The sequence below is a fragment of the Triticum dicoccoides genome, chromosome 4A (assembly GCF_002162155.2).
Source record: "Triticum dicoccoides isolate Atlit2015 ecotype Zavitan chromosome 4A, WEW_v2.0, whole genome shotgun sequence".
Classification (NCBI taxonomy): domain Eukaryota; kingdom Viridiplantae; phylum Streptophyta; class Magnoliopsida; order Poales; family Poaceae; genus Triticum; species Triticum dicoccoides.
The window spans coordinates 647828219-647844729 of NC_041386.1; the positions used below are offsets into that span (position 1 = coordinate 647828219).

The 16511-nt window shown below is 49.3% G+C and overlaps 1 protein-coding gene across 1 annotated transcript; it reads right to left on the reverse strand.

Annotated features, from left to right (window-relative positions):
• Positions 1-11993: 11993 nt before the first annotated feature.
• On the reverse strand, positions 11994-14597 carry LOC119289553 (subtilisin-like protease SBT1.2). The gene has a single exon (XM_037568852.1). It carries the CDS (start codon positions 14536-14538, stop codon positions 12151-12153), a length of 2388 nt encoding a protein of 795 aa, XP_037424749.1. The 5' UTR covers positions 14539-14597; the 3' UTR covers positions 11994-12150.
• Between the last annotated feature and the right edge of the window lie 1914 nt (positions 14598-16511).

A 16511-nucleotide genomic window follows, 5' to 3' on the forward strand; every position in this document is an offset into this window, starting at 1 on the left:
CAAAAGTTTGGTGCATTCCGTGAAACCCCTCAGGTACTTGGTGTGGAAGGGGTGGTTTCGGTATGGGCGGAGGGGATCCTAGGGCGCACGTCTCTCCTTCGCATCCGCCAAACGGGCCCATTTTTTTCCACGTGCTACAGTGACCATGCAGGGCACGCACGCAAAAATTTATCGTGTTTCGAGGCTCTATGTAATTTCTATGATTTTCCGTACCGAAAACCCCTAAAATACTGTCCGGACGTGATGCAACGTGCGTTCATTGTCGGATTTCGTTCATTTTTGGCGTGGGGTGACCGTATTGTTCCCTACACGCGCTGGCAAAAATTGGGTGCATTCCGTGAAAAGGTGGTGGTTTCGGTGTGGAAAGGTGTGTCCGGCACATCGTTTTTTCTGTACCCTTCAAACATGCCCAAATTTTTATATCGCATTGTATCTACATGAGAATCATGCGTGCAAATTTTTAGTGCATTTTGGGACTGTTTGCATGTTTTTATGGTTTTTGGCGTCGACAATCCGAAAACACTGTTATAAATCAAAATTATTTCATACTAACTTTTTTAAAATAATTACGAATTCGCCTTTCAAATTTCGTTTTTCCTCTTCCTTTCTTCCTCTCTTTTTCTTTTCTTTTATATCATTTTTATTCTTCTTTCAATTTTCCCGGTAAACTATCAAATTTTAATTTCTTTCCGCTAACTTTTATTTTATAAAATGATTCAAAATCTATAAACTTTTCCACAATATTCCATAATAATTTTCATCTAAATTTCATTCCAGCATAAATATAGTTCATTAAACCTTACGACGGTTCATTTTACATTACTGCATAAAAAACTTAATTAAACAGGAACTAAGCGAAATTAATTAAACATAACAGGACCTAATATAAACCTAATCTGCTCGTCGTCGGAGGCGGCGAGGTCCACGATCTCGCCCGCACCGCCGTCGTCGTCGCTGCTCTTGCTGCCGTCGTCCCAGTCGCCGGCGCCGCCCTCCATCGAAGCCGCCTGCGCCTGCACCGCACCGATGCCCGCCGCCGCGGCGTCGAGTGCGGCCTGCAGCTCGGCGGCCTCTCTCGCCTCCGCGACCACGGCCGCGGCCGCCTCTTCTGCCTGCGACGCACGCTGTGCGATGAGGTAGCTGGGGCAGTCGTCGGGGTCGCCGTCCTCGCGCAGCGCGAACTGCTCCGGCGGGATCTCGACGGCGGGAGGGGAGGCCGGCCCAGCGAGGGTGGGCACCGGACGGCGGGACGAGCTTGGAGACGGCGTGGCCACCGGAGGGGGTCAGCAGGGCCGGCGCGGGGCAGACGACGAGCCGCCCGGTGCAGACGACGAGCCGCCCACTGCAGACGACGAGCCGCCCGTCCGCGACTCCCGACGAGCCTACGCGACGACTCTCCGGTAGTCCTTCCCCTTCCAGAACTTAGCGCGGCCGACGATGTTCCAGCGGACGCCCTCGTGGCGGCGGAGCTCATCCCGGGACGCGTCGGGCCCCCTCGTCGGGTACCCGTCGGCGGTCATGCGGAAGGCGTGCGGCAGACGGCAGCCCGGCGGCACCATCAGCCCGATCCGGATGCGCTCGTCGGCCTCCGGCGTGCTCAGGCTAGTCGGCCACGAACCGCCACTGCCGTCGCTGCCGTCGGACGCCATGGAGGCCACCGGGAAGGGAGCATGTTGTCAGAGGGCGCGTCGTCGATGGAGTGCGTCGGTGGGTGAGGTGAGTGGGGCGAGACGCGCCGACTGGCGTGGGGGAGGCAGACGGGAGGAGAGTGGAGTGTTTATGAACGGGCGTCGGTGGGTGGGGGAGGCAAACGGGTAGGTGACCGACGTCCCGGCTTAACGCCGGGATTAATGGCGTGTCGGGTGCGGCGGCCGCCTCGGGAACCACCAGTGACCGACGCCACGACGGCACGCAACCGTCCGTCCACACGTCGCGTCGTATTTTTTTTCGTTTTTCGTTTTTTTTCTCTGGCCGACACCACGTCGCCACGCAAACGCCGCTCGACATGTCGTGTCGTCTTTTTTTTTTCTTTGACCACGACTGGTCGTCGTCGTACGTACGCGGACGGCCGCGTGTACGGGCAGTCGACGTACAGCTCCGTCGTGCGGGTACAGCCCGTCGCGCGGGCGGCGGCTTTTTATGTGATGGGACGATCCTACCCTTTTCAATGAAGGGATACAGAGCGATCTCAGACGTTGTTGTATTTAGGGGGTTGTATCGAAGAAGAAGTGTTCTTCCATATTCGACAGTTATCATATCCTTGTCCTCTCACATTGTCCACATTGAGGTCGAGACTCTTTAGTTCCTTTTATAGAACACCAAACAATTCTAGTCCGATGGTATTTTTCACATCCAGATAACCTAAGAAAGATTCTTCAAAGCAAGGTGAACTTGAAGATGGATCAAAAAACATTTATTCTTGATGGCTTGCATTAGGAGCACTGTCATACTGTCAAGTATAAAGGAGAAGTACTTTGCTACTTTAACATTTCCAATAAATTTAGACTTGATCGCCGCAGCAAGCAAATTTATTAACTCAAGATAGAACGACAAGATAATGATCAGAAATTTTATCATCGGTGATGCGGACCTTTTGACAACTAGATCGAACTGAGCCAACATTGGAGCCAGTCCTAAGAAATTACCAATGTGAATTTTGTAAATTTCAACCAACCAAGCAGCAGGACCATAATCAACAGACTAATAACTAGCGCGAAGCAACGAGGGAAGCAGATGAACTCTCTGATATAGTATCAGCTTCGGAGAACACGCTCGCACCGCGCGAGGAATCAAATCTGGTTGCAAATGGAAGCAACACAACAGCCAAGAATTAGACCTGCCGACGACATGGACGCTCGCACAGCGCTCCAACAGATCAGTTAATCCGTGGATCGACCCGACCAGCTCTTTCTCTTCTTGCACCTCGGCCCCTCCGCAGGGGCAGCGACAGACGCCATCCACACGAGTCTCCGGCGGTGTCGACGACGACGATGACGATGATCCTCGCGCCTCGGCGACGGCTGGCGACACCCGCTTGCCGTTGCTACAGCCCACAGAAGAGAGGAGGAGGAGGGAGAGGTGGCCAGGTGAGGTGAGGGTCACGCCTCGACGCTGCTGGAATTTAAAGGTCACACTCACAGGCCATCCACCGGCAGCACTATTTGTTTCTATCTATAATAAACAGCACTGCTATTCAGGTGTTTTCAAGGCACCTCATGTCATGGCATTTCCTCCCCTCTTTACTTCGCTTTTGAACACAAATCATTGCACTGTTTTTGGACAAGTAGATTAATATCCAGATTATTGGATGGGGTGCGTCATGCATGATGGTTTTGCCGAATAATTGAGACTCGGGCAGTGTCAAGTAGGGGTATTTTTGCAGGTCCACTGAGAAGAAAAGAAGCAAAATATTCATCAAAGAACAAGGGGCTCTCCAGGCTGTGCGGACCTAAAATGCCGTGCTCCATGGTGAGCGAAATAATAAGACGCGCACCTTGTCATGTCCTTGTTAGGTTCTAATTTACTCGGGTCCATCATTACCAGAACTGTGCAGTGGAAGGTGTCTGAATCCGGTGGGCAGTGAGCCCAGATCTCGAGCCGGAAAACTACTATTCTCTCCGATCTATATTATTCGTCGTTCAAAGAGATGTATCTTGATATATTTCAGTGCTTGATATATACATCTCGTTTAAGCGGCAAGTAATATGGATCTGATTAAACATCAAATGAAATGGAGAGGGCCATTTACACCGAATAATCAAAACAGCAGACGCTGCCCGCCCAGTAATTAAACATCAAATGAAATCAGAGAGGGCCATGTAGCCCCCGTACGTTCCCCGTTGGCGCTATCCGTCTCCAGCAGTGACGGCATGCGTTTCACAGTCACAGGGAGACGTTGGGTCAGCTGTTCCCTCCATTTTACTATATAGTGCGTCCGTGCTTTTCGAGGTCCAACTTTGATCATAAATTAAACAACGACACCAACTGCGGTGCGAGAAAAAATTATATAACTGAAAACTTCTTTCAAATATAAATTCACTGATATAATTTTTGCTCCCGCCGCAATCGGTTTTGGTAGTTAAATTTACGGTCAAAGTTGAAGCACATGGATACAGAAAGCACTATATTATGGAATGGAGGGAGTAGTAAACAGCAAGAACAGAAACTGCTGCCAGCAGCAGCAGAGAAGATGGCGTTGGGCGGGCACAACACAACAGCGGCTGCCGAATCATCTGGATTTTGGCAGCAGAGGCGGACAGACAGAGCGATGTGGCACAGGTGCAGAATCTCACTTTGAAGCCACTTGTTATCTTTTGTGCGGCAATGGGGATGTGACCCCAAAGCAGGGGCCAGGGGGTAGCAACTTGCAGCGGGATTTGAAACCACATATCCACCTTGGCCTGAGCCACCCGACCCGTCATCAAAGAAACGGCGCGGTGATAAACTGAAGGCTGATTATGGAATGAGTGCACGTAGAACATGGGACAGAAAAGCAAAAAGCCTACGCAACCTAACCTAGCAGCAGCAGCCCCGCCACCTGCCAGCTGCTTCCTCCCTTTCTCTCCCCTCGTCGCCCCACACGCGGGCGGTCGAGGGGCCCCAACCTTAGCTGCCGGTCACTCCTTTTTCCATCCCTTCTCTCTGCCGTCGTTGGAGGAAGCCGCTAAGCTAAGCCCGGGTGGCTGACGGCGGTGGCGGAGGAGCCTCTCCTTCTCGCGCGCGAGGATGGTGCGGGGCACCCGGGCGAGCGGAACGGTGCCTTGGATCTGAGCCTCCACGGCGGTGGCTCGCTCCCGGTGGCGAGCGGCGGCGTTGCGGCACCTCGGATCGGCGCCGACATGGAGGGCTTTGGTGGACTGGTCGGTTGCGGGCGTGGTTGGCCCTCCGGTCAGATCTGATCTAGCTAGAGTGGCTTGCTCGCTCCGTGGCGGCGGAGATTGGTGGTGGTCCGTGCGCACGATGCGAGATGGTGGTTCGTCGAGCGGATTCGGGTGAAAACCTCGTTCTCGGATTGTTGCTAAGACCGGCGATGGCGGCACTCCTTTGTGTCATTACCTTCTTGAAGGCATCGCCGTGCAGAAGCTCCACATCTGTCTGCTACCTCTGGGGGAAACCCTAAATCAGTAGATCGGATAACGGCGGCACTCTGGTGTCGTTTTTCTCCTTGGGGGCGTCATTCTTGAAGGTGTACACGGGTTCGAGGGACCAGTGGACGGCTTCTTTGGTGGAGCGGTGCTTCATCTTACTCATTGATGGCGGCGGATCTCGGCGGCGTGGCGCAGTGGAGATTCGGCGTCCGATGCGCGGAGATGGACTCGCGCTAGAGAAGGACGATGTCTGACGTCATGGTGGCGTCGACGACAAAGAGGCCTAGCAAGGTCGATGCGTTAGTTTGTGCTCTGAAGATGGATTGGTGGAAGACGGGCGACGACAACACACGAGAGTGCATCGGACCGGTTTGTACCCAAACCCAGTATATGGCTCGCTTGGAGCCTCTGGTTTTAAATGTTAGGCTTTTGTGCGATGTCTATTTGGTATTAGACTTGGATTATCGGCACCCCTTCATCAAGTGGATAGAAGTAGCAATAGTTGTTGCTAAGAATATGGCTTCAGACTACCTGATGTACTACTTTGTAAGGGTCTTGTGAATAATTAATAAAATGGCTACATGCTTCACCCTGATGCAGAGGTCGGGGTAATCTTTTTTTCAGAAAAAACATAGAACATTATAGTATGTGACTATGTCTAAGCAGGACAATAGCGGATCTGCACTCAACATTGTAGAAAGTGGAACAGATCCAACGCTCTCAGGGATGCAGAGTTTCTGTCCCCGAGCTCAAATGAGCTGAGTAAACAGTAAAATAATAATAAAAAGTCTATTTTTTAAAAAACATTGAGAAAAGTCTTAAGGGGTTGCAAAAATTCGTCATGAAATGACATTTCTAGAAGGCGTGATAAAAAAACAAAATCGGTACTTTGAAAATGCTACTTTCAAAAGTATTTTGAAGCACTGAATTTGTATTTTTTTTTTGCCACGCCTTACAGGAATGAGATTCCATGACAAAATTTTGCAAGTACTTAGAACTTTTGTCGACGTTTCTCCCAAAAAATATTTTTTTTTTCTTAAATTTTTTCACTTTTACTATTCACGAGCTCATTTGAGGGAGCAGAAACACACTTTCGCGCTCGCGGCTGCTATTTTAACAGCGTATCTGAGCATGTTCATACCGGGTCCCCATGAATGTACTGTACTGATGTACGTACATGGAGGGCCCTGTTGCACCAGTTAGCACAAGGGAAAACATTGGAGGCGTGGTGCATGCCAGTGTGTGCAACTTTGTCAACTCAGAAAGGGATGAGCTTATTGATACAGAAAGAGATGGAATAAAAGCAAGAGCTGCTTTGGATCTATAGGACAAGTGAGGATCAACAAAGGTGCAGCCCGATGATGCTTCGTGTTCCCCTTCGGCTGGATGGCTCCTTCTCGATCATGTCTGACACGGGGGTACAGTTCTTACTAGGTGTATTGATGTTTATCTAAACTTGGAAAATTACCCGTGCGTCGCGACGGGATAAAAATGCATCGCATCCCTCGTCCAATCACTATGGTTTGAAAGAACAAAAAACATGGTCAAATATCTCTAACATGAAAAGGAATTGTTCTTTCAAGCCAATCATCTTTGCAAAAAGGTCTAATAAATACGCGTGGACACGTCCGTACCGACGCGGAGGATTAAGGTTTAGGATTTTTCTACACATCATTCCTCTCCACCGGCGTACCAATGCAGAGGCATCTCGATCGTTTCCTGATCATTTTCTAATGATGGTGCTACAGAGGCACAGAATGATAGAACGAAACAGTATATTTGCATGAACAATACCCCATGGGAAAAATAAGTTCTTAACCGATTACTATCCATTTTTACACCCATGACATCAGTGAACAGTTAAATAATAATTATCCAAACAAAAGCTGGAACAGTATCCAAATAAACTCATAAGTGCTAACCGAAATAATAGCCCAAATAAACCGAAACAACAAACCCGAATAACCTAGAATAGTGAAATCAGTGTCACGGAACAACACTTGAATGAACCGAAACACATTAACCCACCCAAACCATAAATCGAAACAGTTACTGAATTGTAACTCAAAGTAATACACACATATAAACCGGGACAACAAAAACAGTAAAACAACACTATGCATTCACGTGAACAACAATAGAAAAGAAAAACAAAAAAAACTGGGATTCCTCACCCGTCAACCGGGAACAATGAACAACATTTGAATAAACCGAAACATTAACTCATTGGAACCATAAACCAAAACAGTACCTAAATTGTAACCCAAAAGAATACACCCGGATAAACCAGAACAATAAAAATAGTAAATCAGCACTATCCATTTATGTGAATAGTAATCCAGAAGAAATACCAAAAAAATCCCTAAAGATAAACAGAGACTACTTCTCCCTCGATGCGTTCATCTACGCAAGGAGAATAGTTGATGTTGTTGCAGTCGTCTACCTCGCTTTCTCCTCCATGTGGCCAACCAGATTGAGCCTTCAACCACAATGCGGTCATGGAAGCCATTTCTACGACGCGCTCCATCATGCCAGTCTATAAGCAGCCAATGAGAAGAGGCAATATGAAAATAAAAGTGTCATTTGACGAACCTCTTCACTCCACTCCCTATTCTATTTCTTTGACCGATTCAAAGAGAAATAGAAAAATACAAGACAGGGGATCATCTGTGGAGAGCAATGTTTGCTCAAAAAACTATTGTAGAACCAGTTATTTCTTAGTCACCAAAATTTCCTGAAGTATGGATATACCACTTATGCTGCATTGCAGTTTGAAAAGCCCATTGGGTTGAGCGTCCTATAATCACATTAGCCATTCATAGATATTGCGTTAAAATAAGCTCTCTGCCAATTACTATTCATTTTTACACCCCGACAGTTTTGGGGTTTAAACTAAGTACAAAATTTTAATTTGAATTTTTATTAAATAAATCCATGTTTGAGAGAGAATGAAAGAGTGTCGAGTAGGAATGGATATGAAATGTAGGTGAAAAAGATGCACAAACTGGACAAGAAATATTTACCTACTATAGAGTCTACGCATCGTTTACAATCCCATTCGACCTCAATCCCATTGGAACCAGTTTTTTGGTCTTCTTTTAATTTTGAATATCTTTTGGAAAACACGAACATTTTGGAATCCTCAAACATTTTTTGAATACTGGAGCGGTTTTTGAATTTGTGATTTTTCTGGTAAGATGATCAATTTAAAAATTCTAAATAAATTTTTAAAAATAAATTTTCTAAATTTCCTGAACATTTTTGGAATTTTGAAAAAAAAACATGTAAGGTTTTGAAACTCTAAACAATGTCTGAAAGCGCAAACGTTTTTTGTAATTCTTGATTTTTCAAATCCACTCATTTTTAAATTTAATGATATTTTTTCAACTGAGCATTGTTTTGAAACTACGAGCATTTATTTTTTTAATTTATTTTCCAAACATGTTGAAAAATGCAAACATATTTTCAATATGTAAACATTTAAAGCACATGAACATTTTTTAACAATATAAAGCGTATCTCTATTGGCATAGAAAGATAAAGATTAAATCGAAACATGAACATTTTGAAAAATGCTAACATTTTTTATATGTCTGATTTAAAAAAAACATGTACTTTTTGAAAAATAAAAAAATTGCTTCTGCTAGTGTATATGAGATTTTGAGTCACTTTTAGGAAATCCTGAAATGGCTGTTAAAACAAATATCCATTTCCTTGTTCATGATTCGGTATTCTGGGGTCCTACACATAGATGGACCACCCCAATCCTTTCCGAATTTGGCGGTTAATCTATAGCAGTATGAAAAGACCCAAAGGGGCAGATCCAAACCATCACGACTGTCAAATCATATTATCTAGCGGTTGAAATCGCTCCAATGTTGAGCACCAAACACATTTAACACTTTAATTACCCACCACTGCCATTGGTTATAAACACATTTTGACTCAACGCTATCCCATGAAATCTGTCATGTAATTAATATTCTAACATTCCCGTGAAAAAGTAATTGATATCTTACCAAATACCAACGTGCAACAGATATATCTTACCTAATATAACGTGCAACTAATATCCTACCTAATATAAACGTGCATTGCACGTACTACATTATTACTAGTCTCTACTAGGGTGACAATATTGTAGGGGATGTCCTGCAACAAAATAGCTCGATGCGAGAATGATAAACAACTTAACACCTGGATTAAAGTAAAAAAGAAAAATAAAAAAAGACAAGAAAAGAAACAAGAAACTGAAAAAACAAAACATATAAAATAAAGAAAAAGAAAAACTGAAAAGTTAAACGCTAAAGAAACATCAGAACCCAGTTGAAGATTGTTCTATAAGGTTCCCAAAAGCTATCAGGCACTTTCAGAAGGTTGCCAACACTGGATTCTGTAGAAGCACCACTTGCTGCTACAATTGGCTGGCCCATATTGGTCGATGGCCGCCTCACGTATCCTTACAGAAGCAGTTTGCTGCAGCGAGCGGCAAATAGGAAACACGGTACCAATCCCTGGGCTCATAGGATTGGATCAGCCCATTTGCCGCTGGGCAGAACAAGGGGTTTTATCCATTACTTTTCTGTGTCTCAAAAAAAAATCCATTACTTTTCTCTTAATTTTAATTGACCTTTATTTTTAAAAATAATCAAATCTTTAGATAATTTTAGTAAGTTTTCAAAAGTATTCACGTACTTCTTAAAAATTCATACTATTTTGGATAATGTTTATGATTTTGCAAAGTTTTCATGAAATTTATAAGCGCTCGTAAAATTTTAGAAAGTGTCGTTGAATTTTCAAAAAAAATGTTTAAGAGGTTTTAAAACATGATTCAAACTTCTAAAAAATGTCCGCTCATTCTCAAGTTGTTCATGTTGTAAAATAAATGTTCACATACTTTGAAAATGTCTACACATATTTTGAAAAGGTGTTCACATGTAGTCCACGACCGTGTGACACGAGCTGATCTGAGCTAGTAACATGAACGTGTATTGCCGGTCAGAACTTAAAGTACGATCGAATATTGACGTGTCACGTTAGAACATTCAAACCTGTATATTTAGAGTCACATATGCACGGAATATGAGACTTGGGTTTAAGTCAGTTAGTTCATTGTGCATAAAAATAAATTATTCAATAAAGTATTGTCAACCTGGAACAAGAAACAAATAAAATAAGAGTGAATGGCAGTTCTTTAAGGACAAAAAAAACTTGAGAGAACTAAAGTATGGAAGAATCTAAATGAAGTGTTGAGGCGTGAGCATATTGTGCACTGATAGTCATAAAGTGTAAAAAGAAACAATGCCAATTCACTTAGAAGAAAAGAATACACAAAACTAAATCATGAAAGATTCTAAAACAAATGAGAAGCGTAGGTGTTTTGAGAGTTGTGCATTATGGGTGTGTTTGGATCGGAACCTACACCAGCCGAGCCAAAAAATTGGTCATTGACCAGGGCTACCTGTTTGTTTCCTGACCAATATTTTGGCTCACCATGGCTCATGCAGTTTCACTAGTTCATTTTGCGCCAATGAATTGGCAAGTCGCCGGCGGCTGAAAGGTGCGCCAAAAAATTGGCGTGCCCGCAGATTGGTAGGGCTGACAGGGGCAGCATCCAAACACACCCATAATGCATTCTGCTTAGGCTTTGTCATGAAGTCTTCTAGATAATACACATGAAAAAAATCAGTGTAGTGAATAAAATATTCAATGGCCAACAATACTTGGATTTTCCAACTTTTCATTGTCGGATTGGCTTCATCCAACATCCAATAACTAAAATTATTTATATACTATATAGTTATATAGATTTGGATCGATGGGGTGCTTCGCACTTTTGTCTTTGTCATTGGTCTTGTATGCCGCTGTCCTATAGTCCGCACATGCTAGCTTGTCGTTGCATGTTCCGTTTACCATTAATATTGTGGTGACGACCTGTCCTGCATGTCAAAGTGTAAGAGCATCTTCAAAAGAAGCGTTATATAAACGACACGCGGTATAAAAGTTGCTTTTAACGTGCGTGGACCTAATTTGAAGTCTCCAGCAGCCGCATAAAAAGCGCGTGCTATAACTAATGCAGCGCGCGCATTAAAAAGGCATCATGCGCAGCATATTTAGTGCGCCCGATCTCGCGTGCTGCAAACTCTGGGCTGCTACAGATGAGACCGCTTGATTGGTACCGCTGGACTCGCGCGCGCTGCATATTTTACAGCGCTTGTTGGAGCAAACGTCTTCTAGCGCCCTAACGAAACCTACTTGCGCGTTATAAACCCATTTTTAGGCGCCACGCATTGGTCGGCTGTTGGAGATGCTCTAAGCGGCAATCCTAAACAAGCATTGCTTGGTGCACGCGCGTTATCTGCCCGATGGTTGAACGACGAGGTGTGGTAGCCAGGGTACGTATGCGGCTCACAACCATTGGTTACTGTGTCGTGTGCACATCGGGCAGAAAAGTATCGTGTGCATAGTCATTCTGATCCTAGATTCCTGATTTTATCAGGTGTAAATCAGAATGTTTAATATAGTGCATATAGAACTTTTTAAAAGCCAAACTATATAATTGGGAAAATCTATAGAGAGAACTATTTATATCTACAATAACAAATATATACAATATGAAAATGCATCTCATGATATATATAGTGATATGTATTTGGTATGTATATCAATATATGTAGATATGTTTCTCCATAAACTCGTTCAAAGTTTGTATAGTTTGCCTGTTGAAATTCTATAGACACATTATGGATCGGAGAGAGGGTTAGTTTCTTAGTTTTTTTTAAACAAGGCCTTAATTTAGATTTAGGCCCAACAAGAGCTTGCTCTGTTGGAACAAGATTTATTAGATGGCACTGCGCGTCCGCAACATCATGTGCTAGCAATTTGGACCATCATCCCTCAAAAAAATTTATTAGATGGCACTCCGTACTTGTCACAACAGGGACGAGACCTCCCTGCCTGGATACCATCGAATCCTGGATACAGACTGGAGACAAGAATCGGGCATGGACTAAGCTACCAGCGAGCTGCTGATCATGCCTGATCGTCTGCTAAGTTGGCGCCTCTACTCCACGGGCCAGGTCACGGCAATGGGGCTCCTCACCGTGCGCCGCCTGCCCAGCCCCGCGCCCCGCTGCTTCCACACCAGGTACCCCTCCCCGCTGTCCCTCCCCGCCGCGCCTGACGCGTCCACCCACACCTGGAAGCTCTTCTTCTCGCCGAACTCCGCGAACGCCAGCGTCGTGGGCGCGACCGTGACCTTGACCCCCGGCGGCGCGCCCACCCGCGCCGTGTACGTCGAGTTGGGCGCGCCCACGTTGGTGACCGTCCTCCGGAGCACCGCCGAGGTCTCGCCGCCGCCGTCCTTGAACGCCACCGCCATCGACGGGTAGTTGAGCGTGAACCCAGGGTTCTCGTGCAGCAGCTCGCTGCAGTCGACGGCGCTGTGCGTGATCTTGAACACCTCCCTCTGCGTGTACCCCAGCGTGCACAGGTGCGTCACGTAGTCGGCCGGCTCGATGTCGTAGACGAGGCCTGGGTCGACGGCGAGGGCCGGGTTCACGTGCCCCGCGCCCATGCCGAACGCGTCGGCGCGGTCGCCGCCGTCGCCGTCGGTGATCGGCTTGCCCTGCCGGTCCGTCACGTCGGCCGTCGTCATGATCGCCGAACGCACCATCGCCGGGCTCCATGAAGGATGCGCCGACCTGACCAGCGCCGCGATGCCGCTCACGTGCGGGCACGCCATCGACGTCCCCGACAGCACCGTGAAGTTGGTCCGCCGCGCGTCGCCGTCCAGCCCCGACGGACCCACGCTGCCCGGCCACGCAGCGATGATGTTCACCCCGGGCGCGATCACGTCGGGCTTCAGCACCGATGGGCTCGTCACGCTCGGCCCTCGCGCCGAGAACAGCGCCACCGCCGGTGCGCGCGCTCGCCCGATCCGCGTGCCGCCGAACTCGATCCTTGCCACCGGCCGCGGCGTCGAGCTGATGTACTTCTTGAGCTCGACGGCTTCCTGGTAGCCGATGAGTGTCGCGGGGAGGACGTGCACATCGACGGAGTCCTCCTGCCGGTTGATCTCGGAGTTCGCGAGCACCATGGCCGCGCCGCCCGCTTCTTTCACCGCTTGGCCTTTGTCTGCCCGGCCGGTGATGCCGCGGTCACATACCACCATCTTCCCGGCGACGTCGGCCGCGGAGAGGGAGCCCTTCATGCAGTACATCGCTTCCCGGGACCCACCGGCGGCGTAGAACAGCTCGAGCGCTTTCCCGCCATTTTTCAAACCAACTTTTCCCGGGTACATGGACTCACCGTACAGGACCCGGCCGTTGCCGAGCCGGACGTAGGCCGGGAAGCGGCGATCCAGTGTGGCAGCGCCGACGGTGAGCATCCAGGGCGCTTCGTTGGCCACGGAGCTCGGCTCCGGCCCGTTGTTGCCGGCGGCGCTGACGACGGAGACGCCGCGCACCGTGGCACGGAAGCTGCCGATGGCGATGCTGTCCTCGAAGAGCGGGATGGGGAAGCCGCCCAGGGAGAGCGACAGCACGTCGACGCCGTCGCGCACCGCGTCGTCCATCCCGGCGAGGATATCGGAGCTGAAGCATCCGTTGAACCAGCAGACCTTGTACGCGGCGACGTGCGCGCCGGGAGCCACGCCGCGCGCCTCCCCGGCCCCGGCGCCGAGGACACTGGCTCCGGCCACGGCGGACCCCGCGGCTGTCGACGCCGTGTGGGTCCCGTGCCCGTGCGCGTCCCGTGGCGAAGCGTACTCCCGCGTCCGCGCGGCGGCGTCCGACGGGTCCGTCGGGTAGTTGGCGCGGTGGCCGTTGGAGTAGAACCGCGCGCCGACGAGCTTCCGGTTGCAGTTGGTCGCGTTGAACCGCTCCCCGGTCTCGCACACGCCCCGCCACCGGTCCGGCACCGGCGGCATCCCGCGGTCGTCGAAGCTCGGGCTCTCCGGCCACACGCCCGTGTCGAGCACCCCGACCACCACGCCGCGGCCATACCGCGCGCGCGCCCACGCCCCGGTCGGGCACACGTTTAGGCCGAGGAACCGGTACGAGTACGTGGTGTGGAGCTCCACCCGGCGGTCCTCCCGCACCGACGAGACGCCCTGCAGCGCCCGCAGCGCCGCCGCCTCGCCGGCCGTGAGCCGCGCCGCGAAGCCGTCGAACACGGTGTGGTAAGAGTAGAGCAGCCGCGACGACGACATGTGACGCTTGTCATCTTGCTCCTCGGAAGAAGGCACGGATTTGGCGAGGAAGGCGAGGTGCCAGTCGTGGTCGGAGGAGGCTGACTCGCCGCCGCCGGTAGATCCGCGCGGGTGCAGCTGCACAATGTAGGTCTGCAGAGCCTCCTCCTGGTCCGCGGCGGCGCCATGAAGAAACGCCAACGAGGAGAGGAAGAGGAAGAAGAGCACCACGTGGGAGGCGAACGGGTGGAGGAAACCCATGGCTGCCTTGCTGAGCAACCGAGCAGGTGTCTGCTGTGGTTTGCAACGGTGAGGTGGGAGATGGAGGTGGGATTCATCGAAATGCGGGGTGCTATTTGAAGCGGCATGCAGCGCGCGGGCGCGGGGGGGAGGCACGGCGAGAATTTGAGACGGGGAGGGAGGCCTCGTGAGGAGGATCGCCCTCATCACCGGCCGTGGCACGAGACGGGTACCGGAGGGAGTAATGGCAGGCAGGGCCGTCCGGGCTCCGGCCGCCAGTCACCCACCCGATCGAGCTCTGACAGACGCTGGGTTCCTTAATGGCGCAGACACGGGTAGAGAGAGAGACAGAGGAGGAAGACGGGGGGAGGAGCGTACCTGCGCGTGCGTGGTGTAGCCTAGGAGTAATTGTTCAGCGTGCTACACGACGACGACGGGCGCGCAGGGCCTGAATCCTCCATTGCTCGTCCGTGCCAGTGCCAAGCCATGCAAGCGCCGGCCTCGCTGCCTCGTGCGCGCCATTTATGATGCCTGCTGCCTCCTTGCCATTCTCTGCACGCGTATATGGTGAGTGTGATGCGTGGCCGTGGCGCTCCCCCTGCGACAAGCTTTGCACCAGCGCATTTATCATCGTGCCCTGGACTGTGGTGTGCTTGCCATGGCTCGTGTCGAGAGAGGCGAAGCCAACTAGCCAAGCAGGGGAGCGCGCGCCTCTCCTCCAGACCTCCATGACCATGGACTGGACAAAGGCTCCATGCGTATCCAAAATCGTCTATTATTGTATTTATTTATTTTTATTAAAAGTACAATTTGTTTATCCAAATTTGGACAAAATACAACTTTTATTAAAAAAACTGAAAATCTAGTCATTCCCTTTAGCACTAAGCTTCCTAGTTTGAAGAGTCCACATTCAATTGAGGTCTTCAATTAGAATTTGATCGCCCGATTTTGACCAGGTCAACAATTTCTCAAAGCTCTCTCATTCAATTCTTTCATACTATACACTATGCTTTCTAATTTTTAACGTCTCACAATTAATTGAGATATTCAATTTAGAATTGGGTCAACATATTTTGACCAAGTCAACACTTTCTCAAGCTCTCCCGTTTAATTGTTTTAATTCACTATGTTCTCTAATTTTGAACCTCTTTCGTTCAATTGAGGTATTCAGTTTTGGATTTGGTTTACGATTCTGACCGGGTGTAACACCCCGGATGTAACTTTCCCAATTTATACTCCAACTCTTGCCGTTTCCGGCGTTAAGTTATTTTATTCTCTCGGGTTCGGGTCTTTGTCTTCGTGTGTTGTTGTCGTTGTCATGCATCTCATATCATGTCATCATGTGCATTGCATTTGCATACGTGTTCGTCTCATGCAATCGAGCATTTTCTCCGTTGTCCGTTTTGCATTCCGGCGCTTCGTTCTCCTCCGGTGGTCATTTCTATCTTTCTTTCGTGTGTGAGGATTAAACATTTCCGGATTGGACCGAGACTTGCCAAGCGGCCTTGGTTTACTACCGGTAGACCGCCTGTCAAGTTTCGTATCATTTGGACTTCGTTTGATACTCCAACGGTTAACCGAGGGACCGAAAAGGCCTCGTGTATGTTGCAGCCCAACACCCCTCCATTTTGGCCCAAAACCCACCAAACTCTGCTCCATGTCCTACAGCGTTCGATCACGATCGCGTGGCCAAAAACCGCACCTCATTTGGACTCTCCTAGCTCCCTCTATGCCTATTTAAACACCCCCCATTCCAAATCCCGGGTCTCCCCTCGTCCCTAACCCTAAATTCCAGATCCGCCGCCGCCGGACACATCCGCCACCGACGAACACGTCCGGTCCGCCCGCCGCCGCCACGTGGCATGCCACCATTGGCCCGCCTCCGCCGTCGTTCCACCCTGCCGCCAGACCCGGGAGGCGCGTGGCCGACCCCCGGGGCCCATCTCGCCTCGCCCCGCCGCCCGGTGAAGCCGCCTCCACGCGCCGCAGCCACC

Coding starts and splice junctions, on each gene's coding strand:
- LOC119289553 (XM_037568852.1), bottom strand. CDS start 14,538: ATGGGTTTCCTCCACCCGTTCGCCTCCCACGTGGTGCTCTTCTTCCTC.